The sequence below is a fragment of the Lygodium microphyllum genome, chromosome 20 (genome assembly GCF_053477565.2).
Source record: "Lygodium microphyllum isolate KBCC chromosome 20, Lygodium_microphyllum_v1.1.10, whole genome shotgun sequence".
Taxonomy (NCBI): Eukaryota; Viridiplantae; Streptophyta; class Polypodiopsida; order Schizaeales; family Lygodiaceae; genus Lygodium; species Lygodium microphyllum.
In genome coordinates this window covers 102166699-102185643 of record NC_141154.1, presented here as the reverse complement: position 1 = coordinate 102185643, position 18945 = coordinate 102166699, and the positions used below count along the sequence as shown (strand labels likewise).

The 18945-nt window shown below is 40.1% G+C and overlaps 1 protein-coding gene across 1 annotated transcript in view; it reads left to right on the top strand.

Moving 5' to 3' along the window:
- The first annotated feature begins 1341 nt into the window (after positions 1 to 1341).
- Positions 1342 to 18945, top strand: part of LOC148019179 (polyadenylate-binding protein RBP47B'-like) — a 28200-nt gene continuing 10596 nt past the window's right edge. The window contains exons 1-6 of the mRNA XM_087660723.1: positions 1342 to 1628; positions 1993 to 2473; positions 15940 to 16022; positions 16494 to 16624; positions 16746 to 16851; positions 16941 to 17111. Of these exons, the coding sequence (XP_087516849.1) occupies positions 1461 to 1628; positions 1993 to 2473; positions 15940 to 16022; positions 16494 to 16624; positions 16746 to 16851; positions 16941 to 17111 (1140 nt within the window). The 5' untranslated portion in view covers positions 1342 to 1460. The remainder of the gene's footprint in view (positions 1629 to 1992; positions 2474 to 15939; positions 16023 to 16493; positions 16625 to 16745; positions 16852 to 16940; positions 17112 to 18945) is intronic.

Below are 18945 nucleotides of genomic sequence, written 5' to 3'. Positions count from 1 at the left end.
CATATAACCATTTGGAGGATGTAAAGTCATGATGATGCCAATTTTAATGTCATGATCATTTTACCATTTGGAGGATGTAAAATCATGATAATGCCAATTTCAATGTCAAAGAAGTAAACAATGAGTTTTAAATAAATTAAGATGAAGATTTATTATAGCATGGATGTGATATGATCTTTTTTTCTAGATAGGTCACCCAAAAACCATCGAAGTATGCAAACGGGGGCCTTCTTGTCCAAATTTCCATAATAGTCTCACAAGAGTAAGATGGAGAGAGCTTAGAGTTTTGTATCGTCAAACAATAACTAAAACTCTATTTTTAGTAAAGAAGAGTAATGGCTCCTTTGACGGTTGCTTTGACCAATTTCTTTGCTAGTATCTAGTGCCATGAGTTGCAAAATATATCCCAATGAAGGGACAAGAGAAATGGATGCCTCCTTTGAGATTTATGAGTCCTTTATTAAGGGTGGTGATATTGTGCCAAAATTGGATAAGGTAGAAATATAATGAGATAAGGTAGGAATACTAATGGGTATCATTTAATGGGGATATTCACATGGTAAATAGGAAAATGGTGATTTTTATTCATGAAAGGTTTATAGATAAGGGGTTTCAAAACTAGGCCATGAATGTGAGTGATAGTGAGGATTTGCATATATTGAACCCCTCGAGGCTGTGGATGAAGAAATGGATGGTTTGGATGTTTTCATACATAGATTTAGTGTCATTGCCAAATATAAGAAGCCACTAGGATGTAAGTGGGTGTACAAGATAAAACATAATGCAAATGGTTTAATAACTAGGCACAAGCCAATGCTAGTTGCCAGTATGTATGCTCAAATGTATAGTATAGACTATGAGGAAACTTTCAACCCTAATATAAAAACCATAACGATAAAGTAGTGATTATTATGGCTAGATCAAAAGGTTGGCAATCACAACAAATGGGTAGAATAATGCATTCTTGAATGGTGAGCTATAAGAGGAGGTGTAGATTGAAGAACTAGAGGGTTATTTGCATCTAAAATTTCGAAATTATGTATGTCTATACTATTAGTTAAGGAAAGGTGGGGGAGGGTGCCACGTGGTAGCCCCCCACCTCCCCCACAAAAAACAAAGAGAACGCGGGGGCGGGGGCGGGTGCCACGTGTCCAACACCCGCCCCTCCCCCGCAAAAATCGTGCCCACGCGCCGGGGTGAGCCTAGGCGTGGAGCGCCTAGTATGTCACGGAGAGAGATAGAGAAGGGGTGGGGGGGCAACTCAAGGTAGGCAAACATTTTGTGATTTTGGGGGTGAAATTAAAATAAAGTAGGGTGCTGTATGACAAATCTTTTCACCCTTAAAAGGCGTGGACATGCCTCCCTTCATTCACTAGAAAGACAGAGCTTCAAAAGCTCTGTGAATTGCGCCTTACCGAGTTGCACCAAAAACCCACAGAAGAAAAAACAGAAGGCGAATCATGCAAGCTGACCAGCAGTACCAACAATGGCAGCAGCAGACTGCTTACTCTTCGCATCATTATCACCAGCCCCAGACGCTGGAAGAAGTTAGGACGCTTTGGATTGGCGACCTTCAGTACTGGATGGATGAGAATTATGTGTATTCCTGTTTCGCACATACGAACGAGGTAATGTTATCCTTTCGGTCTGTACTTGCAATTCATAAGCAAATGTTATTGTTTAGTTCAGTGGTTTTTAGTGTTCTACATTTCGTGAAGTAGAGGTACAGACGTGGGATCTTTGAAGGGCCATGAAAAGAAGAATTATTCTGGTGGTGAACGGTATTTGGTTGCTTCTTTGCGGCGAGCTAGCAAGAAGTTTTGCAAGATTTATGCAAGGAGTTCTGACCTTATGATATGGTTGATGCTGCTCATTACATTCAGGGGCCATGAAAGAAAGAATTTGGCATATTAGCCATATTAGCAAGAAGCTTTTGAAATATTTATGCAAGGAGTTATGACCTTATGATATAGTTGATGCTTCTCATTACAGGTGTTATCTGTGAAAATTATACGAAACAAGATCACAGGCCATCCAGAGGGATATGGATTTATTGAGTTCACTTCCCATTCTGTTGCCGAGAAAATCTTACAGACGTACAATGCCACACAGATGCCTCAAACTGAACAGTTTTTTCGGTTGAATTGGGCTTCTTTTGGGCTTGGTGATAGACGAGGTGAGACAGGGGCTGATCACTCTATTTTTGTGGGAGACCTTGCTCCCGATGTAACTGACTACATCTTACAAGAGACATTCAGGGCGCAATATCCTTCTGTGAGAGGTGCAAAAGTGGTCATCGATGTCATCACTGGACGGTCAAAAGGTTATGGATTTGTAAGATTTGGTGACGAGTCCGAAAGGTCAAGAGCAATGACAGAAATGAATGGCGTGTACTGTTCAAGTAGGCCAATGCGGATCAGTGCTGCAACTCCACGCAAAGCATTGGCTGTTTCACAGCAGACAACTACAAAAGGTAAGCAAGCCTTGAAAAGCATGTTCATGGTTTTTCTCAGTACAGTGATGCAGGTCAACATTTAGACTGCTATTCACAAGGATATGCTACTCACAACCTCAACATCTGCTTATTTATCTGAACCTTTAACATGATTGAACTGGTCAGAAAACAGTTTCCTTGTTGCATAAATCAATTCTCAAAACTTGGGCTTTAAGTAAAAAATAATCTGTTCTTGATTCTTTCTTTTGGATTATTGTGACAAGCATTGAGCTTATATTTGTAGAAAGAGAAAACAATACAAGGATTCTTTAATGGCATTAGGCAAAGGCAAGGTATACATGTTATGGTCACTGGTGGTATGAAAGGCATATATCCCTGTGCTTATGTTGCTGGATTTTGAGCTTAGAATCTCTTGAGCTGAATTCTATAGTGTATGTTTGCAAGTTCCATGACATGAGTGCTAATGGATTGTTCTCAGTCCATTTTTCATAATGTAACTGTTGACCAATTTGGCTATTTCTAGTGTATTAGACCTTTTGTTTTGTCTCATTTACTGGCGGAAAACATAGATGTTGCTTTTTGGCTGCATGCATTTTCATTCAAGCCATATGAAAGGGCAAAACTGGTTATTTAAGCTGCTTGGCTTGTTCTGTCTCCCATCCTTGCAAATCCTAGTTTGAGGGAAGCCTAACCCTAGGGTGTGGGAAGATAACATGTGTCATGACTTTCAAAAGAAGAATCAAACTCTAGGCAGCCTTGTCCTATGTGGCCGTTTATAATTGAATGGCATCTAAAATCATGCATGGACAGTGAGTAAGTTGTGTGAGTAGTATCAAATACAAATGGAGTGATATGTCTAGGATGACATCACCAATAGATATCATAGTAACCACTTACCACAATAGGAAACCCCTTATGTGATCATCAATCCATATGTGAACATCAATGCCATATGCGAAAGACAAAAAGCTCTCCTAGTGTGCTAGATAAGCCATTGATCTCATACATGGAACTAAACAAAAAAGCTGACTATTATGGTTGTAAATTAGTACCATGTGATAGGCTTTCCAACACCTATCCTTGGTGGTAGTACTATCTCCACATTGTAGAAAAAGTAACGGCGATGGGCAATCTCAAAAGTAAAAAGTTTACTTCAAAAAAGAGATTTCAACTTCTAGAATTTAAGTGATTTTTTTCGCTATACTTGACAACCGGCCCTGCATGACCAAGCTTTATTTGCCTTCTCCTTTGTAATGAGTTGCAAGCAAAAGGAAAGCAATCAGCCCTTTGTGTGTCTGTTCACATTGTTGGACTGGAGAGCTAAAAACCTCCCCAAAAGACCTAGCTGACATCTTTTAGCTTGTTGAAAGCAACTTCTTGCCTCTTTTCATCAGAAAACCGCTTGTAAAATCTTTCATGCCTTAGTATCTTTGGTTGTAATCTCCATGCCCTGTGACTATTTATTAGTTGGATCCTCAAGATAATTGAACTTGGATTTCACAAAAGTGTTCCGCTCAAAAAGGCCGATAAGAGTTGTTGTAAACTTCCTTTTGTTTGTTTTGGCCATTGAACCTCTTAAGCTTTACCATTTGTCACCACCTTGAATCACTAACCCTTCTCTGTTTCTTTTTCTTATCATCCTCTTCTTTTTTAACAGGATCTCCATAAGATGAGGAATCAAAATAAAAGACTTTGTTAAAGAACTAGAGTTGGAAGAGAGAGAGAGAGAGAGAGAGAGAGAGAGAGAGAGAGAGAGTAGAATGCCAAAGATTGGAAAGAATGAAGGCTGAAACTGAAGGCATAAATATATAAGGGCTGTGTGAGTATAACGAGACGGGGAACTCTCTCCATGTGCACGCACAAAGATGAAAAAAAATGGGGGGTAAGGCCTGCCCTATATAGGCAGGAAAAAAATAAGATAGTGACCAGGTCAGCCAGTAAAACCTGGCCGACTGCTGCATATTGTGGCCAACTGGTACAAAACAGGCCGACTGCAGAAAACAATTGCATTAAATGCTGTGCAAGCTGCTGGGTGCCACGTGGCACATCTGCTTGACCTGTGCAGACTCCAAACTGATCTGCCTGCCTGGTAACCTGCCCAAACTGCTGGCGGCTGTAAAACTGATGCCTGACCTGCTCCTGTACACAGTAAATCTGCCTAAAACTGCCCTAATCTGCTCTGTACATGCCTATGCCCATCTTGGAGGTGACCAAATCTCTAACATCCCCTCTTAGGTCCTAGATGTGACATTAGGCTAAGGGATCAGGAATGTTGATGAAGAATGGCCTGAGGAAGTGCCTTGGTGAACAAATCTGCGAGATTATCCTTAGTCTTGTAATGCTCCATATCAATGGTCCTGTCCAAGATCTTCTCACAAATGCAGTGATATTGGATCTCTATGTGCTTCGTCCTAGCATGGAATGCGGGATGTGGTGCTAACGCTATGCAACTCTTATTCTTGCATAGGAGTGTAGTAGTCCTTGTCTGTGAACATCCAAGCTCCTCCAACCACCTTTGAAGCCAAATGGTCGAACAAGCTGCTAGGCACTCAGCCTTTGTAGATGAAAGGACAATTGTATACCACTTGCTACTCCAAGAAATCGCACCTATACCTAGAAAAAAGCTATAGCTTGTCGCTAATCGTCTGTGATCAACATGATCAGCCCTGTTTGAATTTGTTCAGCCTTGTAACACCAAAGCCAAACCACCTACACTTGCTAGATAAAATAGGCATGGATTGGGGTTCTCTTTAAGAATTGTAGCATTTGTAAGGCAGCCTACCAATGAACCTTCTTAGGTTCACTCATAAGGCTTGCAAGCAAACTAGCTAGAAAGCACAAATCAATCCAAGTATTCGAAAGCCAAATCAACGACTCAATCAATTGTCTATAGTGAGAAGCATCTACCAACGGGGAATTTACATTGGCCATAACCTTCTAATTTGGATATATAGTAGTAGAAATGGTTTGACACTCTTGTTAGGTTAGGATGCAAGTACAATCCCTAAGGTACTAAGTACCATACCCACTGATGGGTGTTCACATGGGGAAAAAACCCTTCTCTAGCTAGAAGGTAAAAAGTGCTTGTGGATAAGGGAACATTCACACTAGAACTTAGGAGGAGCACGATAAGGGTAACAAACCCCCATTCATAGTTGTGAGGTACAAAAGGTACGAGATGATACGGCACTAAATGGTAACTCAAGATTTTATAAGGTACGGTACAATATTAGCACGTAAAAAAATTTAACTTGATTATTTTGGCTAAATATAATATAATTGATGTTTAAAGTCTAAATAGCAATGCTATTAGAGTATATAAGATGAATACTTGAGGTCCATGTGCCAAAACCTTGTGCTGCATGCGCAGCGTGCACTATTGTTGCCTACAACAGACAAATACATAGATAGGAGTAGAATCTAGATACATCATATATGAATGATTGAATAATAAGAGAAGTGTAGGCTTGAGAGACAGAGAAGCTAGAGAGAGAGAGAGAGAGAGAGAGAGAGAGAGAGAGAGAGAAGGAAAAAGAAAGAAAGAAAAAAGAAATAAAGAAAGATACAGCCTTGGGGGAGAGTGGCAAAAAAAGGACATTTTTTTGTACTAAATCGTAGAAATATGTATGGTATGGTACCATATGGATTGTACCATACTTTGTATGGAGACAACCCTGTCTCCCTTGAGTGAATGATGTGAATGTATATAGGGAATAGGTAGATCAATCCCCAAATGGTATCAAGCCTAGAGCCTTGTGAAAGGCTTTAAACTTCTCTCTAGGGAGAGCTTTTGTAAACACATTTGCCAAGTTATCTTGTGTAGGGATACATACCAAGTCAATCTCCCTTGCATGGAGTCTCTCTCTAACATAATGGTAAGGCATCTCAATGTGCTCAGTGCGAGTACGAAAAATTGGATTTCTTGCAATCGCCATGGCACTTTGATTGTGAGTATGGATAGGAGTGGGTGATTGTTGTCCCACACTAAGATCAACCAAAAGGCGTTTGAGCCGTATACATTCCAATGTAGCTGTAAATGCTGCCTTATATTTAGCTTCACACCTAGATGTGGCTAGTGTAGATTGCCTCTTGCTATGCCAAGAATTGGATGACGAGGTCAAATGTGTGCGAAGAGATTTGCGTAATCTTAGAGAGAAATGAAAAAGATATGGCTTATCATTGTTTGTGACGGATGGTGTGATGCACAGTGTTGACCAATTATCAATGTAATGGTTTCATGCATGTTTGGTTCCACTTTCTTGTGATCACTTGATACAAGTGGCGAGTTTAAGTCAGGAGAGTATAGCTTTGAAATTCTTAAGAGTGCCATCCTTGAAGTGGGGCCTCATAATGTAGTCCAAGTGTGTTTATGGACAATGTAGCCAATTGTGTTCGTGCTGGTCACTTGGTTGAGTAAGAGTGGCCAACCATTTTGACACCCATTGCACATGCCATTGCCTTGATTTGTTGTTTGTGGATATTAGAGAACTTTCTTGGGTGAAATCTGTTTTGGAAGAAGCTGTGAAAGTGGTGACATTTGTCACATGAAAAAATAAAGTTCTTGCTTTGTATAGAAAGTTCAGTTCAAAAGAGTTGCTTAAACTAGCCCAGACTCAGTTTGCATATATGTTAATCATTTTGGCAAACATGTTGGATGATTGAGTCTTCAATGGATTGTGCTACATGGTCATTAGTGATGAGTATTGCTGAAAGAAAGTGAGTAGAAGTGTCAAGGCTTTGCAGGTTTTATCTATTGTCTTGGGTTTTTCATTTTGGATCAATTCCAAGATTATCGTGAAGCTATGTGCTCCAGTATTAAGGATTTTGGGTCTTGCTGATAGAGAGGGTGCCACCATGGAGTTGGTGTATGAGCTCATTGATTGGATGATAGAAAAGATTGAAAGTCTTGACTTGAGGTTTTTGATGCTTCCAAGTTATAGCAAGTCAAGGCACTTTGGGTAGACCAATGGAACATGATGCACTCTCCATTGCATGTTGTTGCTTGTGTGCTCCATCCTATTTGGAGAGCAAAGGATCTTGACAGTGACAAGGAGGTGAATAAGGGCTGAATGGATGTGGTTGAACATGTCACAAACTATGATGTGAGTGCTCAAGGGGAGTTATATGTTGAACTAGATAAGTAAAGTCTCAATTAGGTGCATTTGCGCATTCTATTGCAAGGGATGAGAAGAGGATATATCAAGGTGTAAAATGATAGGAAACTTTTGGGGCAAAGACACCAAATTTGCATCGCTTGGTAGTTAGGATAGTCTCAAGGCACTTGTACTTCAGCATGTGAGAGAAATTGGAGCACTTTTTCTCTCATTCATACAAAGAAAATGAACAAGCTTAAGCCAAAGAATATGGAGAAGCTTGTTTTTATACACACCAATGTGTGTCTCATAAGCAAGTTGAAAGAAAGAGGATTTGAGAAGATAAAAGTGACCTTGTAAATGCTAAACAAAGGTAAAGGATGATGAAAGGCTGCTTGGTTTGTAGGAAATGAGAGAGGATATGAAAGTACATTTAGATGCTTTTAATGGTGTGTGTGATTTGTCTTGGTTTTAGATATTTCTACTACTAATAGGTAAGCACACTAAAGATATAGAAAAATAAGAGTAGAAATGCAATGGAATAGAGAATAAAGCTAGAGTGTGTCTACTACAATCAAACTGTATGCAAGTGGGAAGTGAGTGGAAAACTTGCAAGAGAGTATCAAAATTTGTGAACTAATGGTATGATGGCTTAATATCTCGAGTAGTAGCATAACAATATCCAAATCTCTTTGCCTTGGAATCCACAACTCACTTGGAACTTGGAGATACAACTGTAATATCTTGTTTGGACAAGTAAGAACCTTGCAGCCTTAAATTGGAAAGCTAGAACTACCATCTCAATCTCAATTTCATCAATTGGAGGTATTCGAGAATATATGGAGTTAAGTACATCTTGATCCAACATCTTTGATTGTGCCTCAAGTTTGATGCTCTAGCCCTTTGTACCCCTTGGACACATCACTTTCAACCTCTTGGACTAGTTGAGAGAGAGAGAGAGAGAGAGAGAGAGAGAGAGAGAGAGAGAAAGAGAGAGTGAGTGAGTTGATACTACATTTAGAGGGTAACCAGCTTCTTTCCCTTTACAGGAATTTTTTGAAACAAACCATAGACACTAAGTACTTGAACCATATACAAAAGGGTTGATTTGTTGCAATTTTGAAATTTAGGGTTTTGAAACCCTAAATTTTGCAAACTTTGGGTAGCAAGCTGATTTTTTTCTTTAGTGCTTGGATTAGATTAAGCTAAGTAGAAAGTGCTTCTTGAATGAGAGAGAGATAGGAGAATACAAAGCATGTGGTTGAAATTTCAGCATAAGAGCTTAATTCAAATGAAGAGAGAGACCTTCAATATATAGGTATGGGGCTTGGATGCTAAAAAATGGAAAGTAGAGGTTACAAATGATAAGCGTTTGTTGAAAATAATAAGTATAGGAACACTTGTCTCTTCAAAATGACATATGTTCTATTCTAGATGCCACATGTCACTTTTTTAGAGAAAGAAGCTTCCAAACCTTCTACTCTCAAAATCTCTCAAATGGTTAACAATTGGAGATAGTTGCTGAAGATGAAATTGTTTCTTGTAAAATTTTGGAGCCTTTGCCGCGAATAAAATTTTTATTTGAGCAACTTCCAAAAATAGTAACCTTCTAAATTTTAGGAGTTGCCAGATTTGACTTTTGGAGATTTTCATTATATAAGTTCACCGGTTCATGGTTTGTTTCTTTGATCATGAGCATTTGGTTTTAGTTTTTGAAACCACTCATTATATGGGCTTATAGTCAATGTGACTATCTGAGTATAAAAGACTTAGTCATCTAAGCTTTCTAGTCAATCTAACTACCTGAATAAACTTTTAATTTCTCTTAGGCATCTCGTCAATGATGAGGCAACTATAATTATAGGGCGTTTTGGCCATTGGCCACCCTTAAATAGAAAGATGAACATTCAATCATATTTTGAGACACTTAAATAATACAAACCGTCTTTCAAAGTATATGAGCATGAAATTAATTTGGAATCATTGACCCAATATGTCTTGGTAACAATTGATATACAAACATTTTATTACAACCTTACACTCAAATTGCCATACACTTACAGGCTTATGTCAAGACAACTTGCTAAGTTCAATAGCTTTGCTTGTGCCTCAAAGACATTCCCTTGAGTACCTAGAGTAAATTGATTGACTTGTTCATGTGTGTTCCGAGACCACAAAGAACCAAAATCCAAGACCTAGAGATTACTATCAAATGTCAAGAACAATCTTTGAGCTAGGTGAAAGAAATTAAAACACACGTGTTGCTTAAAGTCAAAAGCTATTGCCATTTCAAGCTATATAAAGATGACATTGTGCACAAAATTAGGCATAAATTCTGAGCTATTCTTGTGTATTTCAAATAGCGTATCATTTTCATAAATTTGAATATATGCACACATGATTGCTCTAAAAATAGCCCACATCTTGTATAATTCATCATCAAGATTTCTTCTATCACGAAGTAAAGCTTTCTTTTAGTTGATGGATTGATGTAGGCTCACCTTCTCCATACACTTTATATGCGTATTCCATCCATGCTTTACTTTCCTACACTCTCAAAACAAGTGCATAATTATTTCCTTCTCTCACTTGCAGAAGAAACACAAATGAGAGACCTTGGGATTATTCTTGAATATGTCTTTTAGTGGGAAACTGATTATTTAAAATCCTCCATAACATTCAATGTGTGAGATGGGGTTTCCCTCCATGAAGGTTTCAGCATTCTTTCCATGTCTTATTGCTATCTCCAAGCTCTATGGTAGCCGAGAGGCTTTGGTTTTATCAATTCATGTAGTACTTGTGAGCCTTAGTCTAAGTGAGACTAGGATATTATGACCTCTGACTCGGTCTTTTTTTGTCAATTTATCTCCGTGGAGGTTGAAACCAGCCTTCCTTACGGGGATGGGTGGTAAATCCTTGAATACAACTTAATTACAACAACGACAATAAATGCAAATCTGAAAATACAAATCTACTTACTGATCTTGGACAATGTACACTGGATTGGCCCCAAAATTGGCTCCCCTTTCAGTATTTCTTTAGCTTTATTGAAGAAGAAGTTGATTTACGATGGGATTCTCCTGATCCCTTTTGCAATCCAAACACCCCTTGTTGTCAAAAGTGATCAGCAAGTCTTTAATCTATTTTGCCCCTTGATTCGGGCACTTAATTGGCCTTTACCCACTTCATAGATGATGGAAATGCCCCAAATTCAATGGCTGGCTAGTCCTCCACTCGATTTCAGCTGAAATTCACCTTCAGCCTTGAAAAATCCAAGTCTTGGAGCTTCCAATTTTTGGCACGTTTCCCGAGGCTGTTACTAAACTCTAATTTCTGTTGTAAATTAGGGTTTACAACAGAGAAATTTGCAATTTCTCAACCTTCAAGGGTCCAAATGCTGAGATATTCGGAGCAAGGCTATGAAATGGCTAGGAGATGAGAGAGAAAGCTGTAGAGAGAGAAAATTCAAAGTTTTGTTGCGAAGAATGACTAAAAATCAGTCAAATGCAGTTGCTACTGTGCCACAACAGCATTAAATGCTGTTGCCTACAACTGAGACATCCAAATCAGCTTTCACCTTGTACCTGGATGCAATCGCCTAGCTGTGAAGGGTTTGAATCTGCAATTGCCTCCTCAAAACTCACTCGTGGTTGGTTGCAATGGCTGAAAATAGGCTGGCCATGGTTGCTCACAACTCTCCTACATTTGCTACAACAAGAATAATCTCGTTTTTCCTCTTCTTCAGCCTTTTACCAACTTGTATGGGCAAGTTTGCCAAGTGGCAGCCTTCCCAAATAGTTTGCCAAGTGGCAGCCTAGCTGTGAAGGGTTTGAATTTGCAATTGCCTCCTCAAAACTCACTCGTGGTTGGCTGCAATGGCTGAAAATAGGCTGGCCATGGTTGCTCACAACTCTCCTACATTTGCTACAACAAGAATGATCTCGTTTTTCCTCTTCTTCAGCCTTTTACCAACTTGTATGGGCAAGTTTGCCAAGTGGCAGCCTTCCCAAATAGTTTTTCCAACATTATCCATCATTAAATATTAATTTTTAGCCTTTAATTACTGAAAATTAATCTAATAATTATTTCTGTGCCCAGAAAAATAATTCGACTGGCCAATAATTAAATTGGCTAGGCATCTTCCACTCCCAAGTCTCTTTGTGCCATCTTTGACCATTAGATCTATGTTAGGTACCATTAAACGCTACTTCTATAGTGTCACCAATTGATACTTATGGCCAAATGAATAACCTAGGCCAACAATTGACACCAAATACCACCAAGTACCTGTGCAACATAACTAATAGCAACTTTTGCCTTTGACATCCCGTGGTTTTTGAGCTTGTAAATTTACTCTAACCCCAGTTGCACCTCACATGTGCAACATTTACTTAATCATGTGATTAAAAAAATTAATCCACATGTTAAGTGAGGTTTCAAAAATATATGTTCTCATGACAGAGGTCCTTGCGTATGGCAGGGAAGCTTGTTTCATTGACATTTGGGCAAGCGTATGCAGGTTGGTCAGTTGCTGCTTGAATAGCTGCTCACCTTTTGGCTATTTATTCCCACCTGCCCTCCAGTGTGTTAGTCAATCATCATTATCACCAGCCTTCCTCATTTTCCCTCTCATCATTCCCTGCCTCTGTTTGGCACCCTCATTGACGCTCCATGCTATGTGTAGGGGGACTGACAGATTGCAGCCATGTACCTTTGTGATCAGTCAGTTTTGTTTCTTCGATTCCAGTATGTTTCTCTTGTCTCCATCTTCTCTTCTTAGTTTGAGTTTTGTATCATTTCAGTATGTTCTGTGGTATCATCCCAAAGGGTCTCCTTTTCCTGCATTTTGATTGAGACAAGCCTTAAAGGGCTCTGTTTTCTGTCCCAGCATTCTCCACCCCTTGTGTTTTACCCTTCCTACTGTTGCACTGATCAGTCTGCCCCCTCTCCTATCTATGTTTACTGCTGGCATCGGCAGCTCAGGCAGTATAGCAGCCAGGCGGGACATCTCAACAGACTGTTCAGCAGGGCGTGTACAGCAAACAGCCTATTTTTTGTGTTTTTTTGCAGTTATTTTTTAAAGGACATAGATAGCAGACCAGTAAGATTGGCAGGATCATGTGGATTGGGGACCAAAAGGACCATTGAAGTGATGACCGAGATTGAGAAGACCAGCGGTTTGATTGCCATGACTATGATGATCATCACAAAGACCGTGGAGATTGTGATGTGGCTTGTAGGTAGACTGGCCTCCCAACCACTTTCATACCATTCTTTCCCTGTTTCCTCTTCTATGGCCACAAGTCCACGATTGATAATCACGGATTCAATTGTTTAAGTGCCCATCCTACCCTCTATCTTTACCTCCAAAATGTTGCACGGGACCAATTACTCTCTTTGGTTGGGTAAAGTTGAGTTCATCCTCCACACTTTTGACCTCTATGAGTTCGTCAATCCTCATCCTCAACCTATGGTGGATCTCTAGATTTGGAGCAACCGCAGACTTGGAAGTTTTGTGGAATTGGCTCAATCCTAGAGCTTGATCTTTTTTCTCTTTGAGTTCTATAGATTTTGAGCTTGTGCATGTAAGACATATCCGGATTTTGAACTGCTATAGAGGTTTTGACTAGGTTGGCATCCCTTTACTAGGTTTGGGCGTTTGGGCTTTGGATGGCCCTCAAGTTGAAGCTGCAACCTTCCTTTGTCATAGGTTCCCCTACGATGAAGGACCACATCAACTAGATGGAGGAGATTTGAGATGAGCTTGCATCCCTAGGAAAGATTGTGGCTTCAAAGGACCTAGCTGTGATGCTTATGTCACATTCCCCATCATTGAAATATGATCTCTTCTATATTAGTCTTCTCACCTCTCGTACATGGAATTCCATCACACGGGAGGAATTAGTCCCCATGGTGTTCGAGCAGGATTCGCATTACAAGGAGAGAGATTCTTGTAGAGTGAGTGTAGAGAGCCGTGCTCTTGTAGCATCTTCCTTGGGTAAATAATAGTCCAAGTAGAAGAAGAAAAAGAAATCAGAGTCATCTAGTGACTTTGATTCAAATACGGGGAAGTGTAAAGAATATCAAAAGTGTCCACACTGTGAGAAGACCTTACACCTTGAGAAGTGTTGGAAAAGTTATCCCCACCTTTGTCTTGGTGCAAAGCAGCCTACTTCTATATCTATCTCTACTTCTGCCATTACACTTGTGAGAAGACCTTACACCTTGAGGAGTGTTGGAAAAGTATCCCCACCTTTATCTTGGTGCAAAGCAGCCTACTTCTATATCTATCTCTACTTCTGCCATTACGCTAGAGTCAATCTTCTTTCAAATTCATGAGTTGGACGAGGGCTATCTTGGCCAAAGAGAGGCCCTACTTCATCAATAACAATGTTATGAATTGTACAAGTCATCAAGGTGATTGTGTCTGGGATCATTGTACTTAGGAGGGTACAGTCATTGTAGGTGACGCTTCATTGGTGCCTATTTCTGGTGGTGGCACTTTGATGTTGCTTTCCAATCATTCATCTTTGAGCTCCACATTAGTAGCCTCCATGTTTTGGACTTGGGCTTTCATCTCTTTGTTTATGACTTTACGAAACTTGGTTTCCAGATTGTCTTCATGGAGTAGGTTGTATTTGTGTGAGGATTTTGTGAAGAGTGTGCAATGAAAGAGAATCACAAACACATAGAAAGAAGGGAAGAGAGAGACAATATGAATACACAGGATGAAAGAATGAACTGGTGGGAATTTGAATGATACAAGGCTGGTCTCAACGAGCCCCTACATGCAGCTTGGAGTGTCAATGAGGACACTAGACGAAGGTAGGGGATGAGGAGGGCTGGTACAATGATGAAGACTGAACGAATGAGACAGTAAAGAGAGAGGCAGCCATAAATAGGCTGTGACCAACAAATGGGCCAACTTGCATTGAATTCCAATTGGCCAAGTCAAATGCAACCGTCCTTTGGAAATATTCTAAAGGGCAATTAATATAAACTAACTCACATAGATTAAATAAATTAGCAAATTAAAAAAATATTCATGAATTTCCATGTGTCTTGCCCTTGACTCAGTCTAGACTTGTCTCCAACATGATGCCTTCGATTGCTCTCATCAACCTTGATCAAGTATGGGGCAAATCTGACCATTCACATTCTAACAAGTGTAATGCATATGAATGCATGCTTCCTTAGTCCAATTGACTTGCAAAAGTGACATTGAAGGTGTAAACTCGGTCCTACATTGCTGGCACTGCAAACAACAATCTGTATTACATGAAAATCTCAGTTTTAAACTGATTTGAGTTGTTGTACAAAGTCTTAGTCCTGTTCATGCATCAATCTCAGTGCTTTGTCCTAACCTTACTACACTCAATTTGTTGTCAAATGGAGTAAATTCAGATCTGCACTTCAAAGCTGCTGTGCTACCACAGCAAACTAGCATTTGATTCATGCGTGAAAACCAAGGGAAATTGCAGTGATGCCTCCCTTTTGCATTCTGTTAAGTCCCTCTTACATTTTCCTGAGTTTCCCATGCATTCCACACATTTAGAAGAGCTACAATCTCTCTTTGCATGCTCCAAATTTGTACAAATTGCTATATTTCAGTGATTTCACATGACACAACTGATCCATAGGTGCTCAATGACCTTGTCACTTTGATATTGATCTCCAACCAACTTTAAAGTGTCCAAATATGCAAAAGAACACTCAGTGTGCCAAACTCTAAAAACAAATCAGATCAGTCTCACAAATTAATAATGTTTGACTAAAATACAAAATAATACCCCAGAATACATAGTACTTTTTGGAAAATGGCAAGGACAGTGCCACCTTGACTGTCTTGCACTACCTATTTGAGGAAGTCAGGTGATGAAAAGCAAAAAGAGAAGATGCTGGAAGACATGGTGGCAATGTTACTGGCTGTACAGAAGTCATTTTTTGTGGAGTGAAGTGTCAAGACTCAAGATTGAGCGTCAGTGCAGGTTGTGTGCATGTGCAAGGTGTTATACAAGTGCTGCATGCTCATGGACCCATGTGCGCCATTGTTGGGGCCTGTCAGATTAGGGCCAACAGCCAACCTACCCATCTTTGGGGTTGGGCTGGTCGACCCATTTGTTCTCTGGTTGCTTTAAGGAGGTCTCATCCACATATATAAGTTCTCCAATCTCTGTTTGTAGTTGCATTGCATCAAAGGATACTCAGACGCACAAGAGGTCGTCTAGCCAGCATGCATATGATGATCGATGTGAACTCAATAGAAAGTTGATGATGCCTTAAATAAGCTAGTCTAAGCTATCTATTTTATATTGTTCTGACTTTTTCGGGATATGCAAGTTAGGACAGGAGGGTTATGCATGCTTGAATAACTATGAGTCTATTTTGCAGCTTCATATCCATCACAGGCATACAGCACTCCTCCATCTGCTTCACAGGCATTTGCAAACGACACTGATCCTAACAATACAACAGTATGGTTTCTTTTATTTTCCCTGTGTGACACATGTTCTTAGCTATGTTAATGGCTTGGAAGGTCCTTGAGCTGGTGTTTTGTTGTGATGTGCTTTCGCTGGTGTGATTTTTTCATGGTGATATAAAATGCCAGATTTCAGGGAATATGTGCTGTTTGGAAATGGTTAAAACTAGTAATCTGTTTCTCTATAATGCCAGAGCTTAGCATAATATGGCAAGCCTTATCATGCAGATTCAATTGTTGTTAAATCATAAATTAGGTAACAGGAGAAATTGAACATAAATGAAATTTGCGTTAGGTACACTAGCAGTGGGTGCAAAGAGGACCCCACTTGCTGTCACTTCAGTAAAAATAGGGATTCTTACCCCAGCCACTGGGCTTGTAGGTCTGCATTTCCATGAGTGTTTATCCATCATGATTGACAATCAGTGTTTGGAAAAACTTATGTAGCTTTATCTGTTCTATGTAGATCTTTGTTGGTGGCTTGGATCCAAATGTGACGGAGGATGATTTGAGGCAAATGTTCGGTCAGTTCGGAGAATTGGTATATATCAAAATTCCTGTTGGAAAGGGATGCGGCTTTGTGCAGTATACTTACAGGTGCTCTCTATATGATCAGTTACTGCATTAGTGTAGCTTTGACAAGAAAAAGGACATATGGCCATGGAAGAGGCATGTGCCATGGTTTAGAAATTTTCTTTTGAAAATAATGGTTCTGTAGGTCTTGTGCTGAAGAAGCCTTGCAGAGGCTGAACGGAGTTGTTGTTGGCCAGCAAGCAATCCGTTTGTCCTGGGGCAGAAGTATGGGAACAAAGCCACTTTATACAGTAAGTTGGTTTTTTGATCATCTTCTTATTGTTCTACCGAGTACAAAACTTTTCTTGTAAACACGTGCTTGTACCATGCAATCTTTTAGGATCAGGTAGCAACATCTTGGGGTCAAACTCAGCTTGATCCAAATCAGTGGAGTTCCAGTTTTTATGGCTATGGCCAAGGTTATGATAATTACACCTACCCTACCAATCCTCAGGATTTAACTCAGTACAATTATGCCAGTTATGGTGGATATGCAACTTACCCTCAGCAGGTGCAGCATCTCAAAATTGGATCTGTAGCTTTATGATGAGTAGTTCTTGTCACTTCCTCTTTTTTGTATGCTAAATTAGGACAATAACTTCATATGTACGTGCATCCCTTATGCTTTTATTGCAATTCTTTCTTTCCCTTTAGCTTATTTTTTTCACCGGAATTTGAGGCTAAAAAATTAGCTCAATTAAGAAAAAAGATAATAAGTAGATCAGACATCTGCAGGATCTGTAATGTTGGCTTAGGAATTCAAGGACACACAGTTTTCCTTTTTGGTGTCCAAAGACCCCTGATTGTCCTGAAAGCTGCACTGACACCTACAAGAGATATAGGCTGTCCAATGAAAGGATTGCGGCATTATGCATACACCACTTTCTAGAAAGAGAATGGTTTTTTGGGGGGGGGAGAGGGTAGGGAGAAGGGAGTATTGTCAAGCTGGTCTATGAGACCAAATGAAGTAATTCAAATTTCAAAGGTGTCACAAAGTGCCATATCTAAATTATCATATTTTTTTGACACTTTTCTGGCTCAAAAAAGGCAAATGTACTTTTTGAATGAGGCATGAGACTTTTCCTGGCTCCACAATGTTCTATAAAAGGGACTCATCGTGTACACCACTTTTGATCCCTCTTCACTACATCCAGTGCTTTCCATCATTTTCATTATCTCCATGCACTGCCCCTTGCTGCAGGCTGCTGCCCTGCCCTTGGTGTTGCAGCCCTTATCATTGGTGATTCTGCTCCTGCTACCAGCCTGCCACGCCTACTGTGTGGCTGCTGCCAGCCTGTGTAGTTGATCCTCTCTGCTGCCACCAGCCTCCAAAGTACTCCAGCCCATCTGCGATTTTTCTGCTGTTTTGTTTCTAGATGCTACATGACATTATCTTCTTCATCAATGGGCTCTTGACTGCTGCATTTCTGAGCACTCCAACCATCTGCATTTTTGCTGCCAGCACTCTCCTCATCTGCTGGCATTGCCTACTCCTCCAGCACCCTCTTATCAGCTGCATTTTCATTCCAGCTACCTGTCCCCTGTTGTGTTTTGTTTCTAGATGCTACATGACATCACGTTCTTTCATCAATTGGCTCTCAGCTGCTGTGTTTCATTGTCAGGGTGCAGTGTTGTGGAAGGGGATGCATGGGATGGAATATAAACAAGTGAAGGAGAGAGAGAGAGAACAAAAGAGAAATCTGAAGAGAATGAATGCTGAAGAGTGAAATCGTAACATATCCACCCCTATCTAGGTTAGAGGAGGCACCATTTAATAGTTGCCCGGACACCTCGCCATAAACAACACTGTCCGAACCCAATTTGGATACACGGACTTAGCTGGTTGTGTAGTCTTTGAGTCTATCTCGTAGTGAAATGTCAAGGCCTCAACCCGAAGGATGGACCCGAGGGTTCTTGAACTATGGTCTCCTAAACAGTAGTCTAACTCCCACCCAAGAAGGGTCACTTTGTAACCAATCAAAGATGAGAGTGGGCTAAGCACACTTGGTTCAAAGAGAATGGACATGTCTTTTGGAGTTCCATGCATAGTAGCAAAGAAACACATTTCTTTGCTTTTGAAACTTACGAAACGTTTTGTAAAGTATGAAACATTTCTTTGCATGAAAAACGTGGGGAAGGGGACCCCCCCCAAAAAAACCAAGTTCGATTGTAAAACAACAAAGGTTAATGTTAGTCTATTGTCGGGGGAAAAAAGAAAAGCAAAAAAAATCAAAAGAAATGTGCCTTTCTTAACGTGTTGCATGCATAGCCTATCGTGCCTCCCATGTTACTTGTTTGTCCTGTTCCGTCTGCCCTGTTGATAGTCATGTGCCTGTCCACTTTTG